The 20,061-nt window shown below is 48.1% G+C and overlaps 1 protein-coding gene across 1 annotated transcript; it reads left to right on the top strand.

The window, feature by feature from the left end:
• The first annotated feature begins 16,626 nt into the window (after nt 1-16,626).
• Nucleotides 16,627-18,906, top strand: LOC125517551 (protein LYK5-like). Its single transcript, XM_048682752.1, has one exon. It carries the CDS (start codon nt 16,716-16,718, stop codon nt 18,759-18,761), a length of 2,046 nt encoding a protein of 681 aa, XP_048538709.1. The 5' UTR covers nt 16,627-16,715; the 3' UTR covers nt 18,762-18,906.
• The last annotated feature ends 1,155 nt before the right edge of the window (nt 18,907-20,061 follow it).

Below are 20,061 nucleotides of genomic sequence, written 5' to 3'. Positions count from 1 at the left end.
TCCGCGGTGATAGGCCCTGGGGCATGTGTCTCTAGGAGTGCCGCTTTGTTTCTCCCCTTTGTCAAGTATAATACGTTTACTGTTTTGACTTCTGGTGGGAAATTCGTATGTTCCCCAGTGCTTTGCTTGCGAGGCTCGTCCTCGTCTTCGCTTGGTGTATCATGCCCCTTGTGTTCGGCATTGAGCTTGCCGGACTGCTTGAAGACCCATCATTCTCTATGGGTATGATTTGCAGGTTTATCGGGGGTGCTATGGATATGACATATTTGGTCCAGAATCTTGTTTAGGCTGGACAGTTCGTCTCTGTTGCCTTTGGGGAGCAGCTTTTGCTGACCTAGCTGAGAGCTTTTGAATCCGGCGTTTACCGTTGTGCTCTTCGGGCTGTCTTCTTTATTCCGGCGCTTGTTTTTGCTGCGTTGTGATTTCCCGTTTCCGTCCCTGACTTCGGGTGTACTTGGGTCGCTGGTGCTGCATCGGGCTAACCAGCTGTCCTCGCCCGCGCAAAAGCGGGTCATGAGGCTTGTTAATGCTGCCATTGTTCTCGGCTTTTCTTGGCCGAGGTGTCTGGCAAGCCATTCATCTCGAACGCTGTGCTTGAAAGCTGCTAAGGCTTCGACGTCCGGACAGTAGACTATTTGGTTCTTTTTAGTAAGGAACCTGTTCCAAAGCTTTTCGGGCTGACTCTCCAGGCTGTTGAGTTATATGACTTAAATCGTCTGCATCCGGTGGTCGGACATAGGTCCCTTGAAAATTTGCCCGAAAGGCGTCTTCGAGCTCTTCCCAGCTTCCAATGGAGTTTTCGGGGAGGCTTTTAAGCCAGTGCCGAGCTGGCCCTTTGAGCTTGAGGGGTAAGTACTTAATGGCATGGAGACCGTCTCCTCGAGCCATATGGATATGGAGGATATAGTCCTCAATCCAGACCCCAGGGTCTATCGTTCCATCGTACGCCTCTATGTTTACGGGTTTGAATCCCTCTGGAAATTCATGGTCCAGTACCTCATCGGTGAAACATAGGGGGTGTGCGGCACCCCTGTATTTGGGTGTACCGTGGTATTGGGATGTTTGTTGTGTTGCATTGCGTGCTGGAGCGCGCTTGTGTGGCCCGTAGATGGATCTGGTTGCGCCGTACTTTTGATGCGAGTCCTCACATGGATCACGTACCGGCTTATGTGCGGCGTCGTTTGTCGTTCTATGTTGGCCACGAGGTCATCTATCCGACTGGATGGCCGTTTTGTTTTTTGATTGCGGGGGATCTAAGGCCTCCTCATCGAATTCAGGTAGCAGCTTTCGCTTCGGGTAGCTCTTGGTGTGGCAATTGCTGTCGTACTTCGCTGCAGTGTTGAGTACTTCACTCTATCTGATTCTGAGTGTGTCTTGTGCAGCCCTGAGCCTTTGCTTCTGCTTTTTCAGACTCCTCGCAGTGGCAACCAGCCTTTGATGGACATTCTGTTGCTCCGGGTGCCTGTCCGGTGTGATGTCGTCCGGACTGTTATCTTCGACGGGGTCGGGTTGTTCGGTTTGATTCTCCGTGTTTCCCTGGTCGGGCGATGCTTCACCCTGCTCTATCGCCGGGTCTATATGACCGCTGTTTCTGCCGAGGCGGGATTTGGAGCGGCGCTTACGCCGCCGCTTTGACTGCTTCTCGAGTGAACAACCCTTCGCTGCATCCTTCTATTCCTCGTCGTCGTTTTCTTTGGGTGTGTCCACCATGTATACATCATATGATGAAGTGGGCGTCCAGTGCCCTGTGGGCAGTGGTTCCTGTCCGTCTCCTGCATCGTCGTCCATACCTTCGATGTCTTCGGAGTCAAAGTCGAGCATGTCAGTCAAATCATCGACAGTGGCTACTAAGTGGGTGGTGGGTGGGCAGCGAATTTCTTCATCATCCGCATCCCAATCCTGCCGAACATAGTTCGGCCCGGACTCTCCTGACAGGAAGAGAGACCTTAATGAGTTCAGTATGTCACCGAAGGGCGAGTGCTGAAAGATATCTGTGGAGGTGAACTCCATGATCGGCGCCCAGTTGGATTCGATAGGCACGGGCGCAGGTGGCTCGGAGTCCGTGGCCAGGGAAGAATCCGGTAGTTCGGCGTCACGGCTCCCGTGAAGGGTAAGGTCGATATTCGGCTCGATCCCCGATGAGAGTGTGGCCTCCGTGGCGGGGTCTATCCACCCGTCCATGGATGGCGCAATTGGCTCCGAATTGAGGGTCGGAGTGGTTGCATGAACACTGTCCGATGGTAGAGCTAAATCATGCTCATCATGACCGTGCGGCGCTCTTGGCAAGGGCTCGAATTCGTCGAAGATCGAGTCTCCGCGAATGTCGGCCGTGTAGTTTAAGCTTCCGAACCTGACTTGGTGGCCAGGGGCATAACTCTCGATCTGCTCCAGATGGCCAAGCGAGTTGGCCCGCAGTACGAAGCTGCCAAATACAAGGATCTGTCCGGGGAGAAAAGTCTCACCCTGGACGTCATCGCTATCGATGATCGGAGGAGCCATCCAGCCTAATGACAACGACACAGAGGAACTCTCAGTGAAAGCACCAGTGTTGGTGTCAAAACCGGTGGATCTCGGGTAGGGGTCCCGAACTGTGCGTCTAAGGCGGATGGTAACAAGAGGCAGGGGACACGATGTTTTACCCAGGTTCGGGCCCTCTTGATGGAGGTAAAACCCTACGTCCTGCTTGATTTATTCTTGATAATATGAGTAGTACAAGAGTTGATCTACCACGAGATTGGACAGGCTAAACCCTAGAAGTTAGCCTATGGTATGATTGTATGTTGTCCTATGGACTAAAACCCTCCGGTTTATATAGACACCGGAGGGGGATAGGGTTACACAAGGTCGGTTACAAAGGAGGAGATATACATATCTGTATTTCCTAGCTTGCCTTCCAAGCCAAGTAGAGTCCCATCTGGACACGGGACGAAGTCTTCAATCTCGTATCTTCATAGTCCAACAATCTGGCCAAAGGATATACTCCGGCTATCCGGAGACCCCCTAATCCAGGACTCCCTCAATGCTATCCAGGCAATGATCATTACATAGGCACCACGTCCAAGATTAGTAGACCGACTCCTGCCTGCATCTACTACTATTACTCCACACATCGACCACTATCCAGCATGCATTTAGTGTATTGAGTTCATGGAGAAACGGAGTAATGCAATAAGAACGATGACATGATGTAGACAAGATCTATCTATGTAGAGATAGACCCCATTGTTTTATCCTTAGTAGCAACGATACATACATGTCGGTTCCCCTTCTGTCACTGGGATCAAGCACCGTAACATCGAACCCACTACAAAGCACCTCTTCCCACTGCAAGATAAATACATCAAGTTGGCCAAACAAAACCCAAATATCGGAGAAGAAATACGAGGCTATAAGCAATCATGCATATAAGAGATCAAATAAACTCAAATAACTTTCATGGATATAAAAAGATAGATCTGATCATAAACTCAAAGCTCATCCGATCCCAACAAACACATCGCAAAAAGAGTTACATCATATGGATCTACAAGAGACCATTGTATTGAGAATCAAACGAGAGAGAGGAAGCCATCTAGATACTAACTACGGACCCTAAGGTCTACAAAGAACTACTCACGCATCAGCGGAGAGGCACCAATGGAAGTGGTGAACCCCTCCGTGATGGTGTCTAGATTGGATCTGGTGGTTCTGGACTCTGCGGTGGCTGGAATTAATTTTCGTCGACTCCCTAGGGTTTCTGGAATATCGGGGTATTTATAGAGCAAAGAGGCAGTCCGGGGGGTACCCGAGGTGGGCACAACCCACCAGGGCGCGTGTGGGCCTCCAAGCGCGCACTGGTAGGTTGTGCTCCCCTCGGAGCACCTCCCAGGCGCTGCCTTGGTCCATTGGGTGTCTTCTGGTCCATAAAAAATCTCCGTGAAGTTTCGTTGCATTTGGACTCCGTTTGGTATTGATTTCCTACGACGTAAAAAACATGCAAAAAACAGCAACTGGCACTTGGCACTATGTCAATAGCTTAGTAGCAAAAAATGATATAAAGTGATATAAAATGACTATAAAATGATTATAAAACATCCAAGGTTGATAATATAACAGCATGGAGCAATCAAAATTATAGATATGTTGGAGACGTATCAGCATCCCCAAGCTTAACTCCTACTCGTCCTCGAGTAGGTAAATGATAAAAAAATTGATATGGAATGCTGCCTAACATGTCATCTCATATTTCTTTTATTTATAGCATGGACATTTGGACTTTTATATTGTTCAAAGCAATAGTATAGTTTTGACATGACAACTTAAATACTCAAGCATATCAAAAGATTGAGAAGCGACCAACCAAGAAACGAATAATCTCATAAGCGAGCATTAAGCATAATTAACACCGAATAATGCACCACAAGTAGGATATAATTTCATTTCATAATTATTGATTTTCGTGCTTGCATAGGGAATCACAAACCTTAACACCAATATTTTTACTAAAGCATAATTACTCATCAAGATGACTCACATATCACATCATCATATCTCAAAACTATTACTAAGAATCAAGTTTATTTTGTCCAATGGTCTTCATGAAAATTCTTATTATATCCTTCTTGGATATCTATCACTTTGGAACTAATTTTCGTATGTTGCTTTTGATAAGCTCAAATAAATATAAGTGAAGATCATGAGCATAATTTTTCTTTCTCTCAAATTAATTTAAGTGAAGCAAGAGAGAATTTATTAAAAAAATTACTAACTCTCAAATAAATCTAAGTGAAGCAAGAGAGCATTTCTTCAAAAATACTAAAGCACACTGTGCTCAAAAATATATAAGTGAAGCACTAGAGCAAGTCCATAGCTCATAAAAATTTAAGTGAAGCATAGAGAGCAATTCTAACAAGTCATGACATAATTTTGGCTCTCTCAAATAGGTGTGTCCAGCAAGGAATCAAGACTTAAAACACATAAGAAAACAAGAAAATAATCATATCATACAAGACGCTCCAAGCAAAACACATAGTATGTGACAAATAAAAATATAGCTTCGAGTAAAATACCGATGGTCGTTAGAAGAAAGAGGGGATGCCACTCGGGGGCATCCCCAAGCTTAGTTGCTTGCTCTCTTTTGGATAATAGCTTGGGATGCCAGGGCATCCCCAAGCTTAGACTCTTCTTACTCCTTTTTCCTTCATCCATCGTAAGATAACCCAAAACTTGAAAACTTCAATCACACAAAACTCAACAAAAGCCTTCATGAGATCTGTTAGTATAAGAAAACAAATCACTACTATAAGTACTGTATCAAACCAATTCATATTTTGTTGTTGCATTATATCTACTGTATTCCAACTTTTCTATGGCAAAAACTCATCAAAGAAAACCATAGAGCCATCAAAACAAGCACACAACGCAAAAAAACAGAATCTGTCAAAAACAGAACAGTCTGTAGAAATCTAGATATTTAGAATACTTCTGTAACTCCAAAAACTCTAAAAAGTTAGGACGACCTGAGAAATTTGTATATTGATCTACTTCAAAAGGAATGGGTATTTTATCACTCTCTGGTAAAAAACGAAAATAATTTTCGCGAGCGCAAAAGTTTCTGTTTTTTTAGCAAGATTAAACAACTATCACCCAAGAAGATCCTAAAGGATTTACTTGGCACAAACACTAACTAAAACACAAAAAACACAATCATAACGGTAGCATAATTGTGCTAACACTCAAGAATAGAAATCAAAAGGAAAAAAATAAATTTTATTCATTGGGTTGCCTCCCAACAAGCGCTATAGTTTTACACCCTTAGCTAGGCATAAAGCATGGATCTAAGTTTTGTCATCCTTGGTCAACTCTTCAATCAAACACTTAGAATTCTTCAAAGATTTAGAATAAAAGATTTTCAATGACAATACTCCCAGGAACAATTTTAAAGAATTCGTTTTTGCCAAGGAGATCTCTTATAACTTCAACAAAATCTGGGTGGATAATAATCATCTTAAGACCCTCTTTACTATTACTAGAAGTTGCTCCCTTGTTCTTAGTAACTTTAGTAGTCTTGAAAATCTTTACGGGAGTTTTTTCAATAGTTTTAGCAGAAGCAAAATTCGTGCTCAAATTACTAAAGATTTCTTCTAGTTTATCAATCCGAGACGAACTTTCTTCAATTCTTTCATGAATTACAGTCCCCTTTTCCTTTAATAACTTAAAAACTTCTCCCGCTTTTGACCCAATATTAGGAGAAAAATTATGCATCTTTTTATCCAAATTTTCAATATGCTCTTCAGTAAGCATTTTCTTTTCAATAGCATCTAATCTTTCCATGACATGCTCAAGAGTCAAAGATGTTTCATTAATCACAAGAGGTGATGAGCCTACTAAATTCCCCATAGCATTAAACGCATCAAGAGAGGGACACATCAAGAAATTTCCACCGGTAATCGTATCAAGGATGAATATATACCAAGTGGTGATCCCCACATAAAAACAACGAAGAAGAACAATGGTAGATTGCTTTCGAATAGATCTATTATGAGCATTGCAAATTCTATACCAAGCATCTTTTAAATTTTCTCCTCCCCTTTGTTTAAAGTTGAGAACCTCGTTCTCAGGAGTACACGCAATAGAGGAAGAACTATCCATGACGATAATAATGGCAAACAAGATTGCACACAAAAACAGATCCGGCAAGAAAACGGCAGACGAAAAGAGGGCAAATGAAACGGCATTTTTTTGTGAAGTGGAGGAGAGGAAAATTGCAAATAATGTAAATTGCAAGGAGATGAGATTTGTGATTAGAAACCTGGTATGTGTTGAAGATCCTCCCCGGCAACGGCGCCAGAAATTCCTTCTGATGTCGCTTGAAGCTACGTCGGTATTTCCCCAAAGAGGAAGGGGTGATGCAGCATAGCGGCGGTAGGTATTTCCCTCATATATGAAACCAAGGTTATCGAACCAGTAGGAGAACCAAGCAACACAACGTAAACAACACCTGCACACAAATAACAAATACTCGCAACCCGACATGTTAAAGGGGTTGTCAATCCCTTTCGGGTAACGGCACCAGAAATTGGCACGCGGACGTGAGAAAGTTGTAAATAATGATAGATCGAATTCCAAATAAAATAAATTGCAGCAAGGTATTTTTGTATTTTAGGTTTAATAGATCTGAAAATAAAGGCAAATAAAATAGATTGCAAAGGCAGATAATATGAGAAAGAGACCCGGGGGCATAGGTTTCACTAGTGGCTTCTCTAGAGAAAAATAGCAAACGGTGGGTAAACAAATTACTGTTGGGCAATTGATAGAACTTCAAATAATCATGACAATATCCAGGCAATGATCATTACATAGGCATCATGTCCAAGATTAGTAGACCGACTCCTTCCTGCATCTACTACTATTACTCCACACATCGACCGCTATCTAGCATGCATCTAGTGTATTAAGTTCATGGAGAAACGGAGTAATGCAATAAGAATGATGACATGATGTAGACAAGATCTATCTATGTAGAGATAGACCCCATCGTTTTATCCTTAGTAGCAATGATACATACGTGTCGGTTCCCCTTCTGTCACTAGGATCAAGCACCGTAAGATCGAACCCACTACAAAGCACCTCTTCCCATTGCAAGATAAATAGATCAAGTTGGCCAAACAAAACCCAAATATCGGAGAAGAAATACAAGGCTATAAGCAATCATGCATATAAGAGACCAAATAAACTCAAATAACTTTCATGGATATAAAAAGATAGATCTGATCATAAACTCAAAGTTCATCTGATCCCAACAAACACACCGCAAAAAGAGTTACATCATATGGATCTCCAAGAGACCATTGTATTGAGAGTCAAACGAGAGAGAGGAAGCCATATACCTACTAACTACGGACCCTAAGGTCGACAAAGAACTACTCACGCATCATTCGAGAGGCACCAATGGAAGTGGTGAACCCCTCCATGATGGTGTCTAGATTAGATCTAGTGGTTCTGGACTCTGCGGCGGCTGGAATTGATTTTCGTCGACTCCCCTAGGGTTTCTGGAATATTGGGGTATTTATAGAGCAAAGAGGCGGTCCGGGGGGCACCCGAGGTGGGCACAACCCTCCAGGCGCGCCCTGGTGGGTTGTGTTCCCCTCGAAGCACCCCGAGGCGCTGCCTTGGCCCATTAGGTGTCTTCTGGTCCATAAAAAATCTGTGTGAAGTTTCGTTGCATTTGGACTCCGTTTGGTATTGATTTCGTGCGATGTAAATAACATGCAACAAACAGCAACTGGCACTTGACACTATGTCTATAGGTTAGTACCAAAAAATGATATAAAATGATTATAAAACATCCAAGATTGATAATATAACAGCATGGAACAATAAAAAATTATAGATACGTTGGAGACGTATCACACCCCGGAGCTCGAGACCGGGTACTCAAAAAGTACCACCATCGAAGCAAGCACATGTGTTGTCGCCACCACTTTTCCACGATCCTAGCAGCTAAATGTGTTGGGTTAGAAAACCGACAGCCGCCACTACGCAACCATACCCTCTGCGTCAAGCCATCATCCATAGATTGCATAACATCGTCGAAGCAACCATCTGATCTTGGAGAGTATCACTCACAAAGACCTTTCAGTCGCCATCGTAGTCCGCCGTGAGGCCGCTGCCATGCCAGAGTGTTCATCCTGGACCAACACCGACAACATAGCGCCTCACCATCGATTTCCACCTCACAGGCCTTGAACACCATCATGTAGATCTGGCCAAGCCTGCAACCGCCGGTCAGACCCCTACACGTACCGGTCATGTCGCGATCCAGGTCGCACCAGCTACGTTGGAAGCCTTGCGGAAGAGAATCCCGATCTGGTGATCGCATCTCTGTTAGGTACTAAAGCCATGAGGAAGATTGTGATTCTGCTTCCAAGACTCAGCCAGCAAGGAGGCAGGCCATCCTAGCGTCACTGGCACAGACTCGCGCCACCCTGCCAGAGCCACCACGCCGCCGGACGCCAAGCCGCACCACCAACCGACGGGCCGCCACGAAACCGCCGCCCTGTAGCACGGGAGCCGCCACGAGGAGACACCTCGCCGCCACCGTCGGCCACGCGGGCTTTGCTCGGTGGCATCCTCCGGCGGCGGCGCGGCAGGATGAGTGGGTAGATCGGCTAGCAGCGCACGGTAGGACGTGCCGCCTGAGCGGCCTTGGGCTGGGCGACGCAGACGTTGTAGTTCTGATGCTGGAATTAGATATTCCAAATATCTATACAGGATTAGCATTCTGTATGATGTGCTCCACGGGAACAAAAATGTTCTTGCTTACCTGAAAATAAAATGATGACAGATGTAGGATGGAGGTACACCATCAGTCTATGAGAAGCGGGGACAATTGAAGAGAAGGTCGACAAGGCGCTGAGCCTCAGCTCCCGCTCCGCCCCCTCCGTGCCGTGGGCCACTCCGGCCGCGGAGGCCACCAAACTCTCCTCCTTCTCGTAGATCCCGGGCATGCCGGAGCATTGATGGCAGGGAGCCGGCCTCCCCAGTGTCCCCGGTCCTTCCATGGTACCGAAAACCCAGCTGTCCCCTGGTGCGTCGTCGCCAGATCTGCTTTCAACGTCGTGCCTCCTGCTGCGGGGCGGAAGCTCCTGAGGCGATGAGGGCTCCTCCCCATCGGATCCAAGCATGCAACCACTTCCTCGGCTAAAATCGATAGTTATCGTGCCCCAACCTGCCGCTGAGCTTGCTACTGTTGGGGAACGTAGCAGAATTTTAAAATTTTCTAAGCATCACCAAGATCAATCTATGGAGTCATCTAGCAATGAGGGAGAGAGGAGTGCATCTACATACCCTTGTAGATCGCGCGCGGAAGCGTTCAAGAGAACGGGGTTGATGGAGTCGTACTCGACGTGATCCAAATCACCAATGACCAAGTGCCGAACGGACGACACCTCCGCGTTCAACACACGTACGATTGGGAAGACGTCTCCTCCAACTTGATCCAGCAAGGGGGAAGGAGAGGTTGATGAAGATCTAGCAGCACGACGGCGTGGTGGTGGAAGCAACGGTGATCTCGGCAGGGCTTCGCCAAGCGCAGGGAGACGGAGGAGTGTCACGGGAGGGAGAGGGAGAGGCCAGGGGCTTAGGTGCGGCTGCCCTCCCTCCCCCCCCCCACTATATATAGGGTGTCTAGGGGGGCGCCGGCCCTAGGAGATCCAATCTCCTAGGGGGGGCGGCGGCCAAGGGGGTGCCTTGCCCCCCAAGGCAAGGGTGGCGCCCCCCACCCCTAGGGTTTCCAACCCTAGGCGCAGGGGGAGGCCCAAGGGGGGCGCACCAGCCCACTAGGGCTGGTTCCCCTCCCACTTCAGCCCATGGGGCCCTCCGGGATAGGTGGCCCCACCCGGTGGACCCCCCGGGACCCTTCCGGTGGTCCCGGTACAATACCGATTACCCCCGAAACTTTCCCGATGGCCGAAACTTGACTTCCTATATATAAATCTTCACCTCCGGACCATTCCGGACCTCCTCGTGATTTCCGGGATCTCATCCGGGACTCCGAACAACTTTCGGGTTACCGTATGCTAATATCTCTACAACCCTAGCGTCACCGAACCTTAAGTGTGTAGACCCTACGGGTTCGAGAGACATGCAGACATGACCGAGACGCTTCTCCGGTCGATAACCAACAGCGGGATCTGGATACCCATGTTGGCTCCCACATGCTCCATGATGATCTCATTGGATGAACCACGATGTCGAGGATTCAATCAATCCGTATACAATTCCCTTTGTCAATCGGTACGTTACTTGCCCGAGACTCGATCGTCGGTATCCCAATACCTAGTTCAATCTCGTTACCAGCAAGTCACTTTACTCATGTCGTAATGCATGATCCCGTGATCAACCACTTGGTCACATTGAGCTCATTATGATGATGCATTACCGAGTGGGCCCAGAGATACCTCTCCGTCATACGGAGTGACAAATCCCAGTCTCGATTCGTGCCAACCCAACAGACACTTTCAGAGATACCTGTAATGTACCTTTATAGTCACCCAGTTACGTTGTGACGTTTGGCACACCCAAGGCACTCCTACGGTATCCGGGAGTTGCACAATCTCATGGTCTAAGGAAATGATACTTGACATTCGGAAAAGCTACAGCAAACGAACTACACGATCTTTGAGCTATGCTTAGGATTGGGTCTTGTCCATCACATCATTCTCCTAATGATGTGATCCCGTTATCAATGACATCCAATGTCCATAGTCAGGAAACCAAGACTATCTTTTGATCAACGAGCTAGTCAACTAGAGGCTCACTAGGGACGTGTTGTGGTCTATGTATTCACACATATATTACGATTTCCGGATAACACAATTATAGCATGAACAATAGACAATTATCATGAATAAAGAAATATAATAATAACCATTTTATTATTGCCTCTAGGGCATATTTCCAACAGTCTCCCACTTGCACTAGAGTTAATAGTCTAGTTACATTGTGATGAATCGAACACCCATGCAGTTTTGGTGTTGATCATGTTTTGCTCTAGGGAGAAGTTTAGTCAACGGATCTGCCACATTCAGGTCCGTATGTACTTTACAAATCTCTATGTCTCCATTTTGAACACTTTCACGAATGGAGTTGAAGCGACGCTTGATATGCCTGGTCTTCCTGTGAAACCTGGGCTCCTTGGCAAGGGCAATAGCTCCAGTGTTGTCACAGAAGAGAGTCATCGGGCCCGACGCATTGGGTATGACTCCTAGGTCGGTAATGAACTCCTTCACCCAGACTGCTTCTTGTGCTGCCTCCGAGGCTGCCATGTACTCCGCTTCACATGTAGATCCCGCCACAACGCTTTGCTTGCAACTGCACCAACTTACTGCCCCACCATTCAAAATATACACGTATCCGGTTTGTGACTTAGAGTCATCCAGATCTGTGTCGAAGCTAGCATCGACGTAACCCTTTACGACGAGCTCTTCGTCACCTCCGTAAACGAGAAACATATCCTTAGTCCTCTTCAGGTACTTCAGGCTATTCTTGACCGCTGTCCAGTGTTCCATGCCAGGATTACTTTGGTACCTTCCTACCAAACTTACGGCAAGGTTTACATCAGGTCTGTACACAGCATAGCATACGTGATAGACCCTATGGCCGAGGCATAGGGGACGACACTCATCTTTTCTCTATCTTTAGCCGTGGTCGGGCATTGAGCCGTGCTCAATCTCGTACCTTGCAATACAGGCAAGAACCCCTTCTTTGACTGATCCATTTTGAACTTCTTCAATATCTTGTCAAGGTACGTACTCTGTGAAAGACCAATGAGGCGTCTCGATCTGTCTCTATATATCTTGATGCCTAATATATAAGCAGCTTCTCCAAGATCCTTCATTGAAAAACACTTGTTCAAGCAGGCCTTTATGCTTTCCAAGAATTCTATATCATTTCCCATCAACAGTATGTCATCCACATACAATATGAGAAATGCTACAGAGCTCCCACTCACTTTCTTGTAAATGCAGGCTTCTCCATAAGTCTGCGTAAACCCAAACGCTTTGATCATCTCATCAAAACGAATGTTCCAACTCCGAGATGCTTGCACCAGCCCATAAATCGAGCGTTGGAGCTTGCACACATTGTCAGCATTCTTAGGATCGACAAAACCTTCCGGCTGCATCATATACAATTCTTCCTTAAGGAAACCATTAAGGAATGCCGTTTTGACGTCCATTTTCCATATCTCATAATCATAGAATGCGGCAATTGCTAACGTGATTCGGACGGACTTCAGCTTCGCTACGGGTGAAAAAGTCTCATCGTAGTCAACCCCTTGAACTTGTCGATAACCCTTAGCGACAAGCCGAGCTTTATAGATGGTCACATTACCATCTGCGTCTGTCTTCTTCTTAAAGATCCATTTATTTTCTATGGCTCGCCGATCATCGGGCAAGTCAGTCAAAGTCCATACTTCATTTTCATACATGGATCCTATCTCGGATTTCATGGCTTCCAGCCATTTGTCGGAATTCGGGCCCACCATCGCTTCTTCATAGTTCGAAGGTTCACCATTGTCTAACAACATGATTTCCAAGGCAGGGTTGCCGTACCACTCTAGTGCGGAACGTGTCCTCGTGGACCTACGAAGTTCAGTAGTAACTTGATCTGAAATTTCATGATCATCATCATTAACTTCCTCTCTAGTCGGTGCAGGCACCCCAGGAACATTTTCTTGAGCTGCGCCACTTACCGGTTCAAGAGGTAATATTTCATCAAGTTCTACTTTCCTCCCACTTATTTCTTTCGAGAGAAACTCTTTCTCTAGAAAGGACCCATTCTTGGCAACAAAGATCTTGCCTTCGGATCTGAGGTAGAAGGTATACCCAACAGTTTCTTTAGGGTATCCTATGAAGACGCATTTTTTCGACTTGGGTTCGAGCTTTTCAGGTTGAAGTTTCTTGACATAAGCATCGCATCCCCAAACTTTTAGAAACGACAGCTTAGGTTTCTTCCCAAACCATAATTCATACGGTGTCGTCTCAACGGATTTCGACGGAGCCCTATTTAAAGTGAATGCGGCAGTCTCTAAAGCATAGCCCCAAAATGATAGCAGTAGATCGGTAAGAGACATCATAGATCGCACCATATCCAATAGAGTGCGATTACGACGTTCGGACACACCATTACGCTGAGGTGTTCCAGGCGGCGTGAGTTGTGAAACTATTCCACATTTTCTTAAGTGTGTGCCAAATTCGTGACTCAAGTATTCTGCCCCACGGTCTGATCGCAAGAACTTGATTTTCCTGTCACGTTGATTCTCAACCTCACTCTGAAATTCCTTAAACTTTTCAAAGGTCTCAGACTTGTGTTTCATTAAGTAGACATACCCATATCTACTCAAGTCATCAGTGAGGGTGAGAACATAACGATAGCCACCGCGAGCCTCAACACTCATTGGACCGCACACATCAGTATGTATGATTTCCAATAAGTTGGTTGCTCGCTCCATTGTTCCTGAGAACGGAGTCTTGGTCATTTTACCCATGAGGCATGGTTTGCACGTGTCAAATGATTCGTAATCAAGAGACTCCAAAAGTCCATTTGCATGGAGCTTCTTCATGCGTTTGACACCTATGTGACCAAGACGGCAGTGCCACAAGTATGTGGGACTATCATTATCAACCTTACATCTTTTGGTATTCACACTATGAATATGTGTAGCATTACGCTCGAGATTCATTAAGAATAAACCATTCACCATCGGAGCATGACCATAAAACATTTCTCTCATATAAATAGAACAACCATTATTCTCGGATTTAAATGAGTAGCCATTTCGAATTAAACGAGATCCTGATACAATGTTCATGCTCAAAGTTGGCACTAAATAACAATTATTGAGGTTTAAAACTAATCCCATAGGTAAATGTAGAGGTAGCATGCCGACGGCGATCACATCGACCTTGGAACCATTCCCGACGCGCATCGTCACCTCGTCCTTCGCCAGTCTCCGCTTATTCCGCAGCTCCTGCTTTGAGTTACAAATGTGAGCAACCGCACCGGTATCAAATACCTAGGAGCTACTACGAGTACTGGTAAGGTACACATCCTGCTGATACTTGGAGCACGCAGAAACTATGGGAGGTGATGACTGCTTGTGTGATCATGCACAATATGATCGTAGAAGACGAGCGCCCGGAACGTCTGTATGATCAAGACTTTCAGTTTCAGGGTGAGAATGTTGTGCCTGAGCATGGAGTAGCGGCAACATTTGAGCGGTTCACTCAGTTTCATGAAGACATGCGCGATTGGGAAACTCACGTGCAACTGCAAAATGATTTGGTTGAGTATATATGGACTCATGTTGGCAACCAATAGATGTATCTTCTTTTATTCGTTTGTAAAACTATGTGAAACATTTTTATTTATTTTTTTGGCCTGTAACTATACTATTTATTTGGGCGGAATATTTTGTTTGTTAAATTTTTATTTCACAATATGTTGAATACAATGCAAAATTGAGCGGCCAGCCGGCCACGCCTGCACATATGGATCGGCGCGTTGGGCGCGCTGCCGACCCATATAAAAACAGGACGAAGGTCGGGCGGGCGGCCGACCCAAACAGACAAAAAGCGAACAAAATCGCCGTCCGTTGGGTCGGCCCGTTGGAGTTGCTCTTATCTGGTTTTTTAAAAAATTACTGGTCATGACGCGGCAGGTACGTGGGAGGAGCTAGACTGAAGTACTGAACTGAACTAGCAGTAGCACAATCAGCGAGTGACATATGCAACAGCAGCTGAGTAGTAGTACTGGTGGGAAAGTATCTAGTGCTCCCAGGCCTAGGATGCTCCCGGTGCTCCGATGCGAAAAACATTTTTTAAATATTCAAAAAATTCTAAAAAAAATGCAGCACATCGACGGAACATCGATGTCTCTTGTCACAAAATTTCATATCAAAATTCGAAACATTGCTTGAGATAAAAAATGATAAATTTGACATCAATGTGATAATGGGCCAAAACTAAAGCCCAACATATGTTATGTACAAAAATTTGTCATTTTTGTATCTCAAGCAATGTTTTGAATTTTGATTTGAAATTTTGTGACAAAAGACATTGATGTTTCGTCGATGTGCTGCATTTTTTTCAGAATTTTTTAAACATTCTAAAAATGTTTTTCGAACATTTAGAGCATCAGGAACACCCCAACCTTGAAAGCACTAGATTAGATACTTTCCCTAGTACTGGTAGATCTTGCTGGTGAGGCTGCCGGGCAAACGCGTCAGTTTCCGCGAAGGCACGGAGCTCAGGGACAGGTATCCCACCACTCCCGTCGCTCGCAATCGCACCGGCGTTTATTCCGTCCGCCCGTCACTGTCACGGGTCCATGACCGTTCCTCCCTCCGCGTTTGCAGGTGCAGATCGTCGTCCACTAGCGAGAGTTGCTTTGAATATTGAACGCGGCGATTGGCCAATGAAGATGGTCATCATACGCCATGTCCAACTTTCCTTGCACCTGGCCGGATGGAAGGCTCGCATGGTAGAATTTTCGTATCTTCAGAAGTTCAGACATGTAGGTGCCGCATCTGGTCTGCGGCTGTGCTCGGGAATAATCTTGCTTCCCGAAAGGGATTAATTTGGTAAACCAGGCAAATCAGAAGCCTTTGATGGTTGAATCTGATTGCTCCGTGGTGCGCGTCTTCACTTCCAGTAGAAATGGTGTGAATCCTACCATAAAAGCTATACATAAAAATAATACTTCTTCTATAAAAAAATATAAAAGGTTTAGATCATTAAAAAAGAGTGATAGTATTGTTATTCCCTCTATAAACTAATATAAAAGCGTTTAGATTACTAAAATAATGATCTAAATACTTTTATATTAATTTACGGAGGGAGTAGTTGGGACCATAATACCTGAGCTTATGTAAAGTATTCGTTATGTTGTTAACTGAACAAGAGAAATGATCAAATGAAAGACTCAAAGGAGAGCGAAAGGTTTGATGATTGACTCCCCATCCCAGTTGACCTGCGTTCTGGCTCCAGCTGCACATCCCTTCACCTGCCCGCCGCCACCCATGGAAAAACTGTAGAAGCGACGACCTTTGACTCCGTCCAACCATCTCACCACACATTACCCGACCGACCGAGCACGGCACACCCCCATCCCTGGCGTGCCCACTCATCATCGTTTGACTCCTCATCCCCTTTCCAAGAAGCGCAACCGAAGCAATGGCCGCTCCGACGCGCCCGCGCGGGCTCGCCGCCGCCGGCAGGGCGGCGCTCGCGCTCCTCGTCCTCCTCGCCGTCGCCGCGCCTCGGTGCCGCGTCGCGCGCGCGCAGCAGCAGTACGAGGCCAACAAGCAACTCAACTGCTACGGCACCAACGACAGCTCCGTGCTTGGCTACACCTGCAACGCCACCGCCGCGGCCCGCCCCTGCGCCTCCTACGTCGTCTTCCGCTCCTCCCCGCCCTACGACTCGCCCGTCACCATCTCCTACCTCCTCAACGCCACCCCGGCCGCCCTCGCAGGCGCCAACGCCGTGCCCACCGTCTCCCCGGTCGCCGCCTCCCGCCTCGTCCTCGCGCCGCTCAACTGCGGCTGCGCGCCCGGCGGCTACTACCAGCACAACACGTCCTATACCATCCAGTTCAGCAACGAGACCTACTTCATCACCGCCAACATCACCTACCAGGGCCTCACCACCTGCCAGGCCCTCATCGCGCAGAACCCCAACCACGATAGCCGCAAGCTCGTCGTCGGGAACAACCTCACCGTGCCGATCCGCTGCGCGTGCCCCTCGCCGGCGCAGGCCGCCTCCGGGGTCAGGCACCTGCTCACCTACCTCGTCACGTGGGGCGACGGCATCGCCGACATCGCCGCCCGCTTCCGCGTCGACGCCCAGGCGGTGCTCCACGCCAACAACCTCACCGACAGCGAGAACATATACCCCTTCACCACTCTGCTCATCCCGCTCAAGAGCGAGCCCACGCCGGACATGCTCGTGTCGCCGGCGCCACCGCCAGCACCGGCGCCACCGCAGGCCCAGCAGCCGCCGCCGTCTGGAGGGTCGGGCAGCGGGAAGGGTGTTGCCGTCGGGGTCGGTGTTGGTGTCGGCGTTCTTGCGCTGGCGGGACTTCTTGGCCTGATGTTCTTATGTGTCCGGCGGCGGCGGCGACCGCGGCCAGGCGTTGTGGAAGACGGCCATCCGGGGAAGGGCGTTCTGGACGTGCCCTCGTCTGCCGATTACGACCCTCTTGCCTCGGGCAAGCATACGTCCTCGGCTACGACGAACTCCTCGTCATCGTCGGCGTTTGTGTCCACCGACGCGCGCGCGGCGGTGGAGTCCCTGACTGTGTACAAGTACTCGGAACTCGAGAAGGCGACGGCAGGGTTCTCGGAGGACCGGAGGGTCAAGGACGCGTCCGTGTACCGCGCGGTGATCAACGGCGACGCGGCGGCCGTGAAGCGTGTGGCCGGCGATGTGAGCGGCGAGGTGGGCATCCTGAAGCGCGTGAACCACTCCAGCCTCGTCCGCCTCTCCGGTCTCTGCGTCCACCACGGCGACACCTACCTCGTCTTCGAGTTCGCGGAGAACGGCGCGCTCAGCAACTGGCTCCACGGCGGCGGCGACACCCTCGTGTGGAAGCAGCGCGTGCAGGCGGCGTTTGACGTCGCCGACGGTCTCAATTACCTCCACCACTACAGCAACCCGCCGTGCGTGCACAAGAACCTCAAGAGCAGCAACGTCCTCCTCGACGCCGACCTCCGCGCCAAGGTGTCAAGCTTTGCGCTGGCGCGGTCGGTCCCCACGGGCGTTGATGGCGGCGACGCGCAGCTCACCCGCCACGTCATTGGCACCCAGGGGTACCTGGCCCCGGAGTACCTGGAGCACGGCCTCATCACGCCCAAGCTCGACGTTTTCGCCTTCGGCGTCATCCTCCTCGAGCTGCTGTCCGGGAAGGAGGCGACGTTCGACGGCGGCGCCAAAAGAGGGGAGACGCTGCTGTGGGAGTCCGCGGAGGGGCTGGTCGTCGACGGCGAGGACGCGCGCGGCAAGGTGCGGGCATTCATGGACCCGCGGCTGAACGGCGACTACCCGCTGGACCTCGCCGTCGCCGTGGCGTCGCTGGCGGTGCGGTGCGTGGCGAGGGAGCCCCGGGGGCGGCCGTCCATGGACGAGGTGTTCGTGACGCTGTCGGCGGTGTACAACTCCACGCTGGATTGGGATCCCTCGGATTACAGCAACTCCCGCTCTTCGATCGTCGGGAGATAGTATAGGAGTACTCAGCAAAGGTGTCTTTTCTGTTATGGACAGATTATTTTGTGCAGGGCAAAATCACTTTCTTTTTAGTTGAAGAGTGCAAACTCACTTGATGTGTAATCTGTTGGTGTAACGAGAGTAAATGTGATTCGAGTCATGTATCTTCATTTCAATTATTATTTTCGAAAGTACGCCAACAGCATACCATATTTTTATAGAAGAAGAAGAAAGCATAATTACAGGAAGTGTGGTTCAAATGCGAACATCCGGCACACACGGATACACCAACACCAACACCACCCAGTCTAGAGCTAAACTAACTCCTCATAAAACATTGTAGACCACCAACACCACCTACCGCCTGCGACCACTCGGCTACCTCAGTTAACGTACAAGTAACAAGCTCCATGGGATTTTTTTGTTGATTTATCCTATTAAAGACTCTTGCATTTCTCTGTTTCCACAGAGCCCATAGAACCGCCGTGACTGTGGTGTCGAAACCTCTCCTGTCCGCCCATAGAAAGCTTTTTCGTGCTCGTAGCCACCATTCTAGGGTATTCTCATTAGCGAGTGATTGAGGGGTGTCAATCTGCAGGGTGTCCCATGTCCTATACCAGACCTCCCGAGCGTACGGACACTGTAGGAGAATATGATCAGCATTATCCTCATCCTGCAAACACGTGTAGCATGCAGAACTCCCATCTTGAAGCCCATGCCTAGCCCTCCTATCTGACGTCCATATCATGTACTGCATTGCAAGCCAAACAAAGATTTTGCACTTAAGAGGGCCCCAGCTTTTCCAGACACACTTTGCCAGGAGGGATTTAGGCCATCCATTGCAGAGGCTGGAATAGACTGACTTGGCCGAGTATTGTCCAGACGATGAACACGTCCATTTGAAGGCATCCTGCTCAGTCGGACGTCTGCGCACAGTCGCCATCGCATGGCAGAGATGCATGCATTGCATTTGAGCCATGAAAGATATCTCAATTTGACAATCCTCCATCCATTTGTTGTTAAGCAATGCCTGCTGCACTGTTCTGGTATTAATCACCCTCGCCTGGACCGTCATAAGCAGGAGAGGAGCAATGTCAGCTACTGCATATCCGTGTATCCACCTGTCCCGCCAGAACAGAACGCTATCACCCGTGCCAACTTGAGTATGAACCAGACTATCGAACACCTCCCTCGCCAATCTGTCCTAGACCATTGGTAGACCCTGCCAAGGCCTCGCTGGCTCCGTACGCTTTAGCCATTCCCACCTGACCCTTAGCGCCAAAGATTGAAGTTGCAAGTTCTTCACTCCAAGCCC

The sequence above is a fragment of the Triticum urartu genome, chromosome 6 (genome assembly GCF_003073215.2).
Source record: "Triticum urartu cultivar G1812 chromosome 6, Tu2.1, whole genome shotgun sequence".
NCBI classification, from domain to species: Eukaryota; Viridiplantae; Streptophyta; class Magnoliopsida; order Poales; family Poaceae; genus Triticum; species Triticum urartu.
This window is presented reverse-complemented; position numbering and strand designations above follow the sequence as displayed.

Excerpts from the sequence above, each read along its gene's own strand:
- LOC125517551 (XM_048682752.1), top strand. The coding sequence starts at position 16,716 with ATGGCCGCTCCGACGCGCCCGCGCGGGCTCGCCGCCGCCGGCAGGGCG.